Here is a 15,159-nt window from a genome sequence, read left to right as displayed (position 1 = left end):
CTGATTCTGAATCAGAGGGATGCGATTATTAGAGCTGTGAATCTTCACTGCTTCACGATTCGATCAGTGTATGGCATCCTCAATGATCTATATTGCTGCACCTGGCTACAATGTTATTCAGAGAGTCCTTCCAACCAACTAGACTACAGCAGACAAAATAAAAGCTGCATGTTTTCAAGACATAAACATTGCAAAAACAACACATTTATCCATCTGCAGTGCCGTTAACATTTGTTTTAATCTACAATAATACTGTTTTTGCATGGGAGTTTTAAGATGAGGCATCCGTTGACTCTGCTGCACACATCTCTCTGAGTTGGATGGCAAATTTGACAGTGCCTTCTCTGATCTTGGCTGATTAAGTGGGCTTGCTGTAAAGGCTATTTTATATGACGGCAGAAGTTAGCTTCAGTTGGGAATTGGCTAACTGCATTAGTAATTGTTATGTGGCAGAAGTCTCACTCAGTGCAAAAAAATTCAATGCAGTTATGCTTGGCGCTGACAGCTCCGCTCTTAAAATGCTCCTTGAATTGACCAAGCAGCCATGCAAGCCAAAACAGGGAGTGCGAGGCAGAAAACCCCCGGGGTATACAAGAGGGAGCCTTGAGGGAGACCATGAATATAGTTTAATCTTGAAACTTGATAGAAAATGATCAGAAATAAAAAGGTGGTTGGCAAGCTTTAGAGCAGCAACAGCATGTGACAGCTTTTGAGTTGAAACTGTTAAGAATGAGGAGGGAGCCATATTTAAATGGTTCCGCCTTACGATGAGAATAGCTGTGATTGGTGTGAAAGTGATTGGTAACAATGATTCAATCAGCAGGGGGAGCCTGGATCACGGCCCTGATTGCAGCAGGGGGAGTGTGGCTTCCGTGACCTGCATGAGCTAATGCTAAGCTTCAAAATGTCAAGGAATTGGTTTTAAATTGAAATTTCTGATAATTGACTTTTGTGCATCAAGAGAGAAATGCCACTCTTTTAAGGATCTGTGTGGCTGGGATGGGGGGTCAGTGTCCTTTGGGTTCTGTGCATACACCTCACTTCACCAATATCACTGATGGTTTACTAACGAAGTTCCCACAATGTTTCCAGTGTGGGTTCTTTCCATTGCTGCTTTGTAAAAATGTACCAGAACGTAGCAGGCAAATTTAAGTTTCTTAAAAGCGTCTATGTCCAAAACCCCAAATTAACAGTGATATAGAACAGAGAAATCAAAAAATAATATCTGAGGTAAAATAACGATCAGGTAATTGAAAAACAGAGTAATTGTTTCAGCTGTAACTTTCACACAGTGTAACAACTTGTCAACTTCAACTTCTTATCTTTCACTTTTTATTAAAATTGTCAAGTCACTGACAGGTAACTTTGCCAGTTTATATGTATTCAGTGCAACATTCTCTGTCAACTATGAAGACATTTCCATGACAAAAGCTTTGATCAGCATCCACTTGAAAGTGAGACGGTACGTGTTTGAACGGTAACCCTAAGACAGCTGAATGGAAAATGTCTCTCCTCTCCAGTGGGACTGCTGGGGTTGCTCAAGTGGAGGACTCGGCCTGAACTCCTCAAAGAAAACCTGGAGAAACTGAAAATCATTGATGGAGAGGAGGTGGTCAAGGTCAGTGGTGTGAACACAAATGTGTCTTTGCATAAGTAGGCTGGAGTGTGTGTGTGTGTGTGTGTGTGTGTGTGTGTGTGTGTGTGTGTGTGTGTGTGTGTGTGTGTGTGTGTGTGTGTGTGTGTGGTCTCACTGGGCCTCTCATTTATCTCTATATATGTGTGTAGTTTCTGCAGGACACCCTGGATGCCCTGTTCAACATCATGATGGAACACTCCCAGACTGATGACTATGACATCCTCGTTTTTGATGCATTGGTGAGTGTGCGGTGCGTGTGTGTGACTGTATGTGCGTGTCGACAGGTGCAGCTGATTTCTTGACAGGCTGTCTGTGTTTGTATCGAGTCTGACATCTTTCTGTCCACCTGTCCATCTTTTTGCAAATAAACACATCTATCAGATGATTGTACAGAACTTCTAATCTGCCCTGCAAGTGTCTACTTCTCTGCAGACATGTAACTGTGTCTCTGTTCCGCCATTCTGTCTTCCAGATATACATCATCGGTCTGATCGCTGACAGAAAGTTTCAGCATTTCAACACAGTGTTGGAAGCATACATCAAGCAGCATTTCAGCGCTACCCTGGCCTACAAGTAGGTCACTGCCTGGGTCACGGCTCAGTTATATCTCGTTTTGTTATTTGATGTCAACTCAAAATGCCACAAATTAACCCAGAAACATTTAAAAATTGTGAAATGAGCATCATTTAATATTCAAAAGAAAAGGCAATCATAAGATACCTTTCAAAATGTCCTGAACCCACTAAAAAAACAGCTCAATAGGTATCACAAAGGAGATAACAGAGTACAAGTATGTAAATAAAAGAAACAAAACACTGAACGTAACCTTACAGCCAAAAATGCAAATATGATAAAATAGTATGAATACTGATAATCAAAGTGTAGTTACAAGAAAGTGAAAACTATTAGAAACATTATAGTACATTTTGTAAAATTCCAAAATATGTTTATTCATTTCATTACTGTAAAGCATATGAATTTGAATACCTGGTGCAAATTTTCAGGTTTTCTCAGATGATCAGAGCAAATATTGACCCAGAATGATGAACTTCATCTCTGAGGGCCAAACTTCAAAATTTCATAACTAAAGTATTTTGAGTGCAACTATAGAATTTTGCAAGGTCTCCTGACTTTTTCGTGAAGTTTTTACATGAACTTTTGAAAAAGTCCCAAATTGGACAGAAGGCTCTATTCTCATCTCTATGTACGTCTTGTATCAGATTTGAATAAAAGATATTTGATGAACACAGTTTTCAGACATCAGAACACTTAGTGTGAATTTGACAAAGGCATTTTAAATTTTATATTTAGCACATTTTGCCTGAGAAAGAAGCAATGAAAAAATGTAAACATTGTGGGAAACTTGAGCAACTGTGAGCAAAATATGATATAATATGTTATATTTTGGGCAAGATTAGAAAGAACTGAAATTCTTTTTATTTTTTCCCCTAAAGCTTCTAAAAGGAACTTTACTATTGTGTTGATTCTAGTTTTGATTTTATGTCTTGTTTAACCTGGATAAGTCAAAATCTAACCTGCTGATAGGCTTTAAGAATAACTTCAAGTTATACAGAAATAGCCTCTTGCTGGTGGCCTAGTTTTCTTATGTAGGTCATTAAGACGGATCAGTATTAAATTGAGATTGTTTCGTAACCAGTTAAAGTTGTTAGTAGTACTTTTTATCATTTGTAAATAGGCTACATTCCGCTGTGTACATGTCTCATGCAGTCTTCTGCTATCACTGTAGCACTGCACATTTGAGAAGACCACACGTTCAAGCCTCTCTCTATTTTTAATTGTTGTCTGTGAGCTTCCGAAGAGCCTGCTAGTTCTCATTATAAAAGTCGTCAGTGTTGTAACAGTAATTAACCTTGATCCGTGTCTCATACTGTGCCATGCTGGATCCTTGAATTGGGGGGAATTAGGCCTGGAAAGTCCTTGGATTTTATGTTTAAGAAGGTGTGGGAACCGTGTAATGTTTTTAGAAAGTGTATTGAACCTGCCACAGGAGAATTTATGATCAATTAAATTCACTGAGCATGACTGGCTATTTAGAAGTTGAAATAATTTTACCGTGGGCTACATAAAATGCCAGCCGAGCACTTCATTAAGGTATGACCTTAGGGACGTGGAAGGACAGTGTTTAACGCCACATCAACAAACGTACCATTCTTCTCCTTCGTAAAAGCGCTGGTATCAGCAAGTTTTGCAATATTCTTGTTTGCAATTAAAATGAAGGACAACAACATGATCTGTCACAAGCCAACTCTTCCGCCTCTGGGGAATTATGAAATATTTGTTTGTCAGATAATTTCAAAAACCTTTTGTCATCAAGCCAAACAAAGTCTGTTTTGTGGTTACTAGAAAGTTGCTTAGAGCAGCCTCAAATACAATACAGTACCAGAAATGCATATCGTCAGTGTGGGTTGTAGTTGTAATCAATCACATGATGTTGTCAGGTATCTCATACTCCATTCCAAAGGTATACAAGTATTAAACATATTGTGCCAACTTAAATGCAATGTGAAGATCTGTTGTTAGAAGACCAACTGCTGCACTGTATCCAGCTGCCACTGGAGGTCAGCGTCTGTGTTGGCCTTTGGAGCAATTGACTGAGTAGGATTGAAGTACACTTCTTCACTGTACGCCCAGCTACCCAGCATTTTAAGCCTGCTTCTCTGTGGAGTTGTAGCTGACGCACTCAGGCGTGCTCCCCAAACTCCTCTGTCTTACTCTCTGATAATCACTTCACTTGATTCAGTGGGCGCTCGAGAAAACATTTGTTTACACTGCCAAAGCTTCAGTTAGGAAATTAAAAACTCCTCCTGCTCCCCTTCTCCCCCTGAATCGTCTCGTGCTTTCCCCTAACTGCTTCTCCCCCTTTCAGCTACCTTTACCCAATTATCCCTGCCACTGTTGAACTGCTGTCTCTGTCTCACTTCATCTATTCATCTGTCTCCCCACAATCACTCCATCCCTCCCTTGCCAGTGTGTCGGTGTTCACCCTCTTTAAGAGGGTCACTGCAGCTTAACGCCTGTCAGCCCGGGGGCTGTTATGTAAAACTCTCTAACTCCCTCTCACTACATTTTAAACTCCCTATCTCTTACTCTTATAAGAGAATAAATCCTCCTGTGCTTGCCTTTAAGCCATGCACCAAAACAAAACCAGGGAAGACTGGATGGTAATAATGTTGGTAATATTTTTAAGGCCCCCCTGTCGAAAGTGCAGCCAGATTAGAGTTCATCTTTTAAGGGGACTTTTATTGTTTAAGAGGATTTTGTAGTTTTAAACCAGTTAGTGGGTGATCCCCTGTTGCCATTTCATAGAAATAGAGCCATCACAAAGCCAAAAGTCTTAACCTCTGTGGGCCGCCAGTATCATTTAATGTGTTATAAATATGCTAGTTTTGAGTGCCATTGAGATAATGCAGAGGGAGATGGGGCAGAGAAATACTGGTGTGTCATAAACTTAGACTGAACTCTCTGCTACCCACACCTCTCTCCGACTGTTTTGACACACCGGCATATTTATGTGTGTATCTAAAGATGCCTTTGGGCCGCGCGTGTCGGAGAGGGATTTTTTTTCATCATGCATCGGAGGGCAAAAAAAAATGTCTGTGAGCTGTGTGAAAGGTACATCTGTTGAGGTGTGAAATACTATTTTGCCATTTTTCCATCTCCACCCCCCTCTCTTCGTCGTCTTCTTCCTCTGTTTCGCTCTTTTACTCTCCCTCTGTTGGAGGCTGTCTTTCTGCTCTATGGGAGTGAAAAATGGAGTTGGTGATTAACTTTGCAACCTGTAGAACATCAGAGGAGGAAATGACAATTCTGACTCAATGATTTCTTTCTTCCTTTTCTTTCTCTCATGATTTCCTTGTCTTCCTCTCTCTCTCTCTCTTTCTCTCTCTCTCTCTTTCTCTCATTTTTCTCTCCCAGAAAGCTGATGTCGGTGTTGAAGAGGTATCTGGATGTGTCCAGTCGAGGGGAACAGTGTGAGCCCATCCTCCGAACCCTCAAAGCCCTGGAGTACATCTTCAAGTTCATCGTCCGATCGCGCATGCTCTACTCCCAGTAAGTTTTTGTGTCTTTTTATAAACCTATCATTATAATAAAACACCTCTAATTTCCTCTTGAACTCACAATTATGTAAATAGAGACTCTTGAAGGCACACACCCAGAGCCCAGTGACACTGCTTTGCCAGGGTAATCGTTTTTGACAGCTCAGGGAGAAAAAGAGAGCTGATTGCAGCACTAACGTTGCTAATAAGCATTGATGATGAAGTGCATCGTCCGAATGAGAGCTAATGACAAGGCTGGGCTGCTGAATGTGCAGCCAGAGAAACACTAGACAGACAAAGTTCCTGCAGCGGAGACTTATGACACCCACTGTGCTGAGGCGGGAGCTGCACCATACGATAACTGTAAACACCATTTATAACTGCGGTGCAGAAGTGGATGCTGGCAGATCAGAGACATGATCCATAACTGTGTCAGGTGCCATGTTTATAGGTGACTGGAATACCTGTGTGTGCTTAAGATACAATTGTATTTTTAATACGGTTCTTGTTCATGCATGAATGCAAGGTTTATGTATGAATTGTTACGGGTTATCTGCCACTAATAGGAGCAGTGCATTAGTGGTTGCTTATTTGAGTTAGGATCTGTGTGTGTGTGTGTATTGTTGTGTTTGTCTGTTGAAGTCCGCTGGTCAATGAGGGTCTGTCTTTTTAATCTTCTGGAGGGCATCGCAGGCTTTCATTGTTGAAATTACTGTGTTTGTTTATCGATGTGATGGGTGTGTTTGTTTATTTATTCATAGCGGATTTGAGTGGATGCATTAGCGTGGTTTCCCAATTGGGGTTGGGTGTGTGTGTGTGTGTGTGTGTGTGTGTGTGTGTGTGTGTGTGTGTGTGTGTGTGTGTGTGTGTGTGTGTGTGTGTGTGTGTGTGTGTGTGTGTGTGTGTGTGTACACAAGCCCTCAAATGAACATTAAAGCACACTGCTAAGTATATATCTTTTAGTGTGTGTGTGTGCGCGCACGCGTACACATCACATTATCGCTCCACTGCTCCTGGATTGACTTGGCTCTAGTCACCATCCTCCCCTGGGTATCTCTGAACTGATAAATCTCACTCTGCTTCTCTCCTCTTCTATCTGTCGTCCTCCAACTACCTGCAGCTGACAACTTCAACTTGCTCCACATCTAAAAGTTTTCTCATCAGATTTCTCCTCCTATAAGGCCTCGTCATGCCAACAGACAATCAGGTATTCGAGGAGTGCCACCTGCGCTGTAGGTGCATCTGTGAGGCTCCATCATCTTCACCATCAAGACCGGCAGTCATTAATAGTTAAACAGGCGCCACAGAAGATTTATTAGCTTGTCAAAATGGTTTGTGTTCATGCAAAGTGAATCAGGAGTGTATGATGTTTACTTGAGACGTATCTAAGGCAGGCTGCACCAGATTTTGCTCTTTCCTTCACCTTCTTTCTGTCCTTCACGCCCTGTAGGTTTCATTACTTCCCTGTAGTCACCAGTTGTATCTGTTTCTTTCTCCTTTCCCCTGAGCACCTGCCATGCTCTACATTTCTCCTTTGTGTTATCCCTTCCCTTGTCCTCCTTCTTTCCATCCCTCATCTTTAAATTTCACCTTGTCTCGTTCCTTCATTACTTCTCTTTTAAATTTTTCACACCTTTTCCAGTGGAAGCACATTCCATGCACTTTGTCACATTAAAAATAAAGATTTCTTATAATCTGAAGATCCTTACTCATTGATGGGAAAAGGATATTGTTAATTATTAATTCTTCACTTCTGTGTCTTATGACATTATGATATCTGGGCTTCATAATTTTGTTATCTTATTATTCTAATGATTTCTCATTATTTTGAGATCACTTCTCATGATAGGAAGACATAATATCTCATAATATTACTAATCAAAGCACATCTTAAAATAATGAGAAGAAGCTAAGCATAACATGGAGACATCTGATTACAGTGGTGCACACTAGCTTTACTCTCCTCAGTCTGTCAGATACAGAAGTACCAAAATTTTGCCCACCAGACAATATTAGGGGCCTAAGGGGTCTACAGTGTTTGGTTGATTGTCTGCATGAATAAAATTCTTAAATAAGAAATAGGATTTAACAATTCTCAAGGTAATCGTGTGAGTCATTGCACCGCTCTTAAATTTTTTAAAAGATTCACTTATCAGTCTTGGAGGAGCACTTACATTTTAATTGTATTATTTTTGATGTGTCATGGCATTGCTCATCTCTGCACCACTTATTTACTCACCCGTGTGTCATGCAAAAACATCTGCATTTTCAATTTAGCCGCACCAGAGGAGAACCTTACATCTCACTGATTAACTGCAGCATTGGACATTTTTTCAGATTGGTTCAGGGAGGAACTGGAATTATGATTCACAACAACGTGACATTTTTGACTGATTTGCAAGACAGTGAGCTCATAATTCATAAGGGACATGTTTACCGTTGCCTGTCGTTGTCTTGAGCACTCCTCTTTCTACACTTGCTCTCCCATGCCTTCCTTTTTTCAGAGCTTTCCTCAGTGTCCCTCACTCCTTTCTCTCTCGTAGCCTTCCCTTCATCCCTCTCTCCCTCTCTCCCTCATCTCCATCTGTCTCCAGTGTTAGCTTGCTGAGCTACTATGACATATTTGTGTTGTTGTGCTCATGAGTGGGTATTAAGTGCCTGTATGTGTGCGTGCGTGCGTGCGTGTGTGTGTTTAGATAAGTTGCCTGTGGTCATTTTTAGTTCCACATACATTTTACGAGTTGGATTAGTGGTGCACTACAGGCTGTAAAATGCATTACTGTGCTAATGAGACGCATTTTAGTGAGTGGGATAAAACAGTCTATATGTGACAACATATATGGGCGGCTGTAGCTCAGTAGGTAGAGTGGGTCGTCTAGTAATCAGAATGTCTCATATGTGAATCCCAGCTTCCCCTAGCTGCATGTCTAAGTGTCCTTGATGCTGAACCCCACATTACAAGTGTTGTAAAGCGCTTTGCACTGTCAGTAGCACTATAGAAATGCAAGACCATTTACCATCTACCAACACTGACCCCGACACATTTATTATCTATAATGATAAACTTTATATCTCATCTTTATATCTATTAAAACCAGAGTTTACAAAGTGCTTTGACAAACAACAAGCACATCAAAAGTAGGAAAGTAGGAAACTCAGGAAGACAATATTACAGAATCATAAACAGAAACAGTAAAGCCAAACACAAGGAAGCCTCATCTAAGGTGTGTTGGGCACAAAGGCTGAGCATGAAATGTAACAAAGAGTCAGTGTGATTAATTACAAATAAATATAATAAATGAAATAAAACAGGGCAAAATTACTGAATCAGGTGTTTTAAAAAATGGGGGCCAGACCTCCGCTCCAGGGGCGTGGATGGCCTTGTGCTGACCTTTACCTTGACCTCTGATCATTATAAAGCGAGGCGTGACAGAACAGGTTTGAGAACCACTGCCCTACCCACGCATTAACACACTCACATTCATGTGCAGACAGGGCCGGCAGATTAAGCAGGACAATGCGACGTAATCGTAGCTGTACTCCGCAAAGAGCCCTGTGATAATACCTCTGTGTGTTACCACCTAATCCCTCCCCCCACATGCTAAATTCGCTGTGTGCCACATGCTAATCCTTCCCTCCAGCACTCATGACTTCTATTGTAATTAACAACTGCACAGCTCCAGTGAATCACATAGAGATAGTGAGGAGACAGGGGAAGGACAGGGGCGGGGAGATGGATGAGAGAATAGTTTTGCGAGGGGTGGCAGAAGTACGACTGGAGGGATGGTAGAGAAATGAGTGGGTGTTGTTTATGTAATGGGAATAGCAGCAACCAAGATAACCCTTTTTTTAAAGTTAGAGGAGGATTGTTGTAATCACAGTAGTCAGTGCTCATCAGTGTTTAGTTTTCCCCATCATCGTTACACTGCATAGTTTTGCTGCATCACTTTAATCAAACGTGATGCACCATGTTGAATACATTTTGAACCATGTTATTGGCAGAAGAAGTAAGGAACCGCAGCCACTTCAACTGATGCCCTATTTCCATAAAAAAACACAACAATTTAGGTGTTATTTTACTTGATTCTTGATTACTCTGATTTAGCACCAAGGGAGCCAGCACTGGCTTGTTGAGGATAACTTTGAAAACATTATCATTACGAGCTTGGAAATCACTTTAAACTCTGATAAAACAACCACTGCAGAATAATTTATAGCCCAGTGGAGTGGAGAAATAATAGAATATGTAAAAGCTGGAAAATAGGACTCCTACACATATCCTGACCATGCAAGATGAAGCATCAGCTTCTTCTTCTTACTATTATTATTATTATTATTATTATTATTAATGATAATAATATTGATGTATATAATAATATTAATATTGATATTATTATGCATGATGTTCCAATAGGTTATGCACTTTGATAGTGACTAGATATAAGAAACATTTAATGAACTTAAACCACGTTCGACAGATGTACTGAATTGAATTGTATCTCTAACTTGTTTTATTGAAGAGAAAAATGTTCATCTCTTACTGTGTTTATATCTAACTTGAGCGTCTTGTCAGTTATCCTTGTTTTGACCCCTTGTCTCTCTCTCTCCTCAACACAACACTCCCTTATTATTCACCCCGCCTGTTGTTCTGTGTCCTCTTTCTCTCCTCAGTTCATTCCTTAATCTCTTTTCTCCTCCTTCATTTCCCTCATCGTGTCATGTTTTCTGATATTTGCACAGTGCTTTTTGCTTTGTCAGACTATTTCCTTTAAGTTGTATTTCCATTAATTGCCTCCTGACCTCCCCCCCAGGCTATACGAGGGGAAGGAGCAGGCAGAGTTTGAGGAGTCGCTGAGGAGGCTTTTTGAGTCCATCAACAGTCTGATGAGAACGGACTACACCACCACTCTGCTGCTCAGGGTAAGCACGCACATGCACCCTGCACACATATGTTACCACCTAGGGCTCTTCTCTACGTTCTTCTCGGCTGCATCCTCATCCAGCCTTCTGCTCTTTTCTGCTTCTTTTATTGTTTTGTTTTTTTATGGATCATCTTCCTGCTTCTCCTCAATCAGATTCTCACTCACATCTGCAGCGTAATGTCTTCCTGTCATTCTTTGTATTTACACGGGGGGCTGAGCCTACGAACAGGTTGAGTCGCTAAAATTAAGGTGACAGACAAATGGCCCTGTGCAACATAAAACCAATCTTTTGTCACACTTGTGATGACAGACTGATGGCAAAGTCACCTTCTATTCAGCAACAGCCTATCGCAGGCATTCAGGTTGGTAATTTTACGGTGTTTACTTTTGGTGTATGTGTGTCATCAGGTTGCGGCTCTGAAGTACTTGCCAACGGTCCTGCATGATGTTGAAAAAGTGTTTGATGCCAAACTCCTCAGGTAAGCTCAGCTTTTTAGAGACACAGACACACAAACACACACACCATTGCCTTATCTTAGCTCTCATTCAGAGACACTGACAGAGAGGATATACGAGATCTTTCAGCTTAGCTCAAGTTTTCCTCCTGCCTTTGTTCAGTGACCCCTACCCTTCTGTCACCCACACATTCCATCAGGTCGAGCTTTCCCTTCTTTATCAGGCGATAAAAATCTCATCAAACTGACATATACACAAGGACACACACTCAAACACACTTTGCACCCTCTCCATGTGCCTCTGAGTGAATTGACAATTTCAGCCAAACCATCAAACAAAGCACATTTGAACTTCTTCTGTTAAGCTTTTTATTTTAACTCTTGAGGAGCAAAAGTACCTTGTTTAACCTCTCTTTGACCTGGAATCAAGCTCATAACGTACTGTTTAACCCAGGAAATGACCTCACCATATATATTTCACCAGCTGGGATCAGAGTAGAAATTTCAGGCACTTTATTTGTCCTCTAGCAATTTCACAATCCATTCTCTTGGAATGATCTTGTTACTTTCCTGAAAGAAGATGTTAATTGATGTTTTTCTTGACTTGCCGCACAATCTCAAACACCCTCATCCCCATGATCTCTCTTTTCACCTCTCTGTGACCCGTGTGCGCTTTTGTGTGCATAAATGTGTGTTTGTGGATCATCCACATCTGTCGCTTCAGTCGCTTGAGTGGCTCAATGTCAACACGGCATCACAAAGGTGTCACACCAGGCACACGAGCAAATACACACAGGTAAAGAGAGGTGGTGAGGTGCAGAGAGTTAAAAATCAGAGCACATATTCTCACTTTCTGTTATTTATTTTCTCTTTCTTCCCCCGCCACACACACACATTCACTCCAAGTTATTGTGTGTCTTCTCCACTTCTTTACACACACGCACAAACATACTCTAGCGATCTTAACTTGAAAGTAAGGTCCCAGTTGCATTCCTGATCAGAAATGCCTTGGGTAGAGTTTGCAAACGCAAGCTGTGTGAATTACAATCTGTGCATGAGGTGGACATCAAAGCTTTGTCTCATCTTCTGTAAAGTCACATTCCTTGTAAACCCACCTGTAGTGTGATCAGTCAAGTGGTACAAGCACATACATCTTCAGCTATGTGTGGTGTTTTTTTTGTCAGCGCTTTGTGTCCTTTGCATGTCCATGTGGGAATAGGCTGACATTTTTGGTTTTAATTAAATTCAGCTCAGATGATTAGTGGGCCTGATGAGTCTGTGCTGAGCCTCTGTGCCCCGGTGTGTCCTCGTGACAGCTAATGCGCATGAAAAATACAAACCTTTTTTTTGTTGTGTCTGGGTTTCAGGACCAGAGGTGATGCATTTTATTCTTTCATACCATTACTGAAAGTGCTTCCGCAACCTGTGTGGCATAATTTAAGGAGACAGACAAACAAATGGAGACAAAGGGTTTGCCATGCTCTGAGCATTCAATCTTTCTAAGTGGCATCGGGGCTTGCAACCAGCCTGTTTAATTATTCTGAAATTGAATTTGGGCCGGAGGATGACTCAAACCTGTGTCTTCATTAAAATGTGTTTAGGCTTCATTTGTTTTCATGCAGCATGCACTGCTTTGCTCATGTCTATGCTGCAACACCATTCCTTTTAGTGGCTGCATGCTTTATGACGTTAAGGAGGAGATGTTTTGAACTTAACTACAAGTATGGTTGTGTTTTCAATCTCTAAATCAATTACATAGTGGGGATACGTAGGCAGATAAATAGATTATTTACTTAAAATTCAAAACATATACAAGAATCTGCTGAAAGTCAATCTTGAATATTTATTGTGCTCATTTTCCAGAAAACAACTGTGTTGCTCTTGCTGATTATTTATTCCTGTGTCGTTACCTATCCAGTCAGTTGCTGCATGACTTTTATTCCTGCATCCCCCCTGAGAAACTCCAGAAACAGAAGGTGGCCTCCATGACTGAAATCGTCAGCAGCCAACTCTTCCAGAGACAAGGTGTGTCATTTTTCTCAGCACTGAGCTACTGACCAGTAGCAGACTGAATGGCTGTGTGACGAACCAATTGCATATGTACCCAACAACTGCCGACCAACAACTAAAATCCTGTGGAGCATTAGTTGCTTCTCACTTAAAGGTTTAGATCACATTAAAAGGTCTATTATACAGTGAGTAATTCCCACCCAGCGACAGGACTGGGCAGACAGCTGTTTCACTGTACTTTATGACCAGAAAGGGAGTTGCTTTGCTTTAAAGGTTTTATCTTGATATGGCACAGTAGATAAAAGTGTGGTGCTAATACTGTAAGGGGTAATGTTCCAGTCCCTGTAGAGCAATCCAGTAAAGCACTCTGGATAAAAGCATCAGCCAAACAGTGAAAGAACATACTGGTGTTTATGCATTCTGTTTGGTTTACTGGCACGTACACACACATCCAAGTCAAGTCAGTTTAATTTATATTAATGAACCTGACCTCTACCTTCACATCTATTATCATAGTATTTACCCAAATGATTTTCAATTGACATGAAGAAAACAAAATTAATGTTGATGCTGCAACACACAATTGCCATACTGTTATGTTCACCTCCACTGACATTATAATCAGTTCAGTGGACCCCAGTCAGATACCATCTTATTACAATCAGCACATGTGGCGCCTAAAAATGTACTCCTCCGCCGACAGTAAAGGTCACTCTGAGTCACACTTGCTGAGATTAAACAGTCTTGAGGTTAACATAACATTGACCTTAGCAGATATTTGTTCGTCGCTGGCAGTTTTCTTTTGTCCTTGCGGCATTGACGTTACTCCTCCAGCCAGACTGAAAGTGTCCATGAACCTTATAAGCAAGCAGCAGATGAGTACACCGTTCACGCCTCAGTAGGTGTTGGTGGTGAATATAGAGAAAGATAAGTGTTATCCATATTAATGTCACAGGTGATACCTGCCCTCTGCCAAAGGAGGAGAAGTAATATCACCTAATGTCTGAAGAAGATAAGCGAGGAAGTCATTTCAGAATGCTGCAGTTTCATTGTCATTTATGTGTCACTGTGTGCCTATTCTCCTTTTGAGTGATTTTCACTAGATTGGGCATAATTGCCAGTGACACCTGAGTTTGTCTGTATCGTACCTTTTAAAGTGCACTAGACGTCAATGATCACACAGTCTGCACTAATCAGTCCACCCCCTTCCTCTGTTTAGCTCTATTATGTTTGTCTAATTTGCTCGTAGTGGGTTGATAAGTGGTGGTTTCCCCTGCACAGGAACACACAGTGATGGATAGAGTGAGGTTATGTTGTGCTGCTGTATAATACAGACTCAATAAGGGGGCCCGTAATCGGGCCTCTGCAGCGCAAAGCGAAAGTAGACTGTGAGTGATTGTGGTAGACCAAATTTGGTTCGAGACAGAAAATTGGTCTGAGTGGCACTGAGATGAGATCCATGCTGCGCTGTGCTAGACAGATTCAGTCACAACATGGGCATGGCCCCATGCATGCATGAATGCATTCTCATACCGAACCAGCAAACACATTTGTATGTATTTATTTCAGAGTGACAGATGACACCATATCTGGGTGTGAGTGTGTTTGTGCATGGGTGCATGCTAAATGTATGCGTTTCCAGTGCCTTGAATGTTTTTTTTTTGCCCTGTGCAGCAGTGGGTCTGTTCATTAGTCAACCACTGCCAGCCAAGTCAGTAGCCGGTCCAGGATACGGTCCTTTGGTATCGATCCCAGCTCAGATGATTGATTCCCCAGAGGGCGAGACGACAGGCTTGGCCCTCTGGCTGGCTGTCAGCGTGCTCAGCGTCACACTCTGTCACCAGGGGTAGAAGAAGAGAGGGAGGAAAGCGATGAAAGTAACAGGAGAGCGAGCGATGGCAGCGACAGGTAGAGGGGGAAAAAAACCAAAGGAATGTAGGGCATCCTGCCAAAAAGCTATATATCAATTTTTGAAAAGAAAGATCTCTGAATTATCAGTCAATATGTGAAAAACAGATGACTGTCATGCCACTATTTTGAAAGCAACAATTTTTGAATTACTTTTAGCTCCATTTGTA

General features: G+C 41.4%; 1 protein-coding gene across 2 annotated transcripts in view; it reads left to right on the top strand.

Moving 5' to 3' along the window:
• Nucleotides 1-15,159, top strand: part of LOC119007156 (dedicator of cytokinesis protein 2-like) — a 105,942-nt gene that overhangs the window by 15,692 nt on the left and 75,091 nt on the right. For both annotated transcript variants that reach the window (XM_037076575.1, XM_037076574.1), the window contains exons 18-24: nt 1,521-1,618; nt 1,786-1,875; nt 2,109-2,209; nt 5,573-5,707; nt 10,506-10,614; nt 11,025-11,095; nt 12,990-13,096. In XM_037076575.1, coding sequence (XP_036932470.1) covers nt 1,521-1,618; nt 1,786-1,875; nt 2,109-2,209; nt 5,573-5,707; nt 10,506-10,614; nt 11,025-11,095; nt 12,990-13,096 — 711 coding nt within the window. The remainder of the gene's footprint in view (nt 1-1,520; nt 1,619-1,785; nt 1,876-2,108; nt 2,210-5,572; nt 5,708-10,505; nt 10,615-11,024; nt 11,096-12,989; nt 13,097-15,159) is intronic.

This window comes from Acanthopagrus latus, chromosome 18 (genome assembly GCF_904848185.1).
Source record: "Acanthopagrus latus isolate v.2019 chromosome 18, fAcaLat1.1, whole genome shotgun sequence".
Classification (NCBI taxonomy): domain Eukaryota; kingdom Metazoa; phylum Chordata; class Actinopteri; order Spariformes; family Sparidae; genus Acanthopagrus; species Acanthopagrus latus.
Note: the sequence above shows the minus strand (reverse complement) of the source record. Positions and strands in the feature narration are given on the sequence as shown.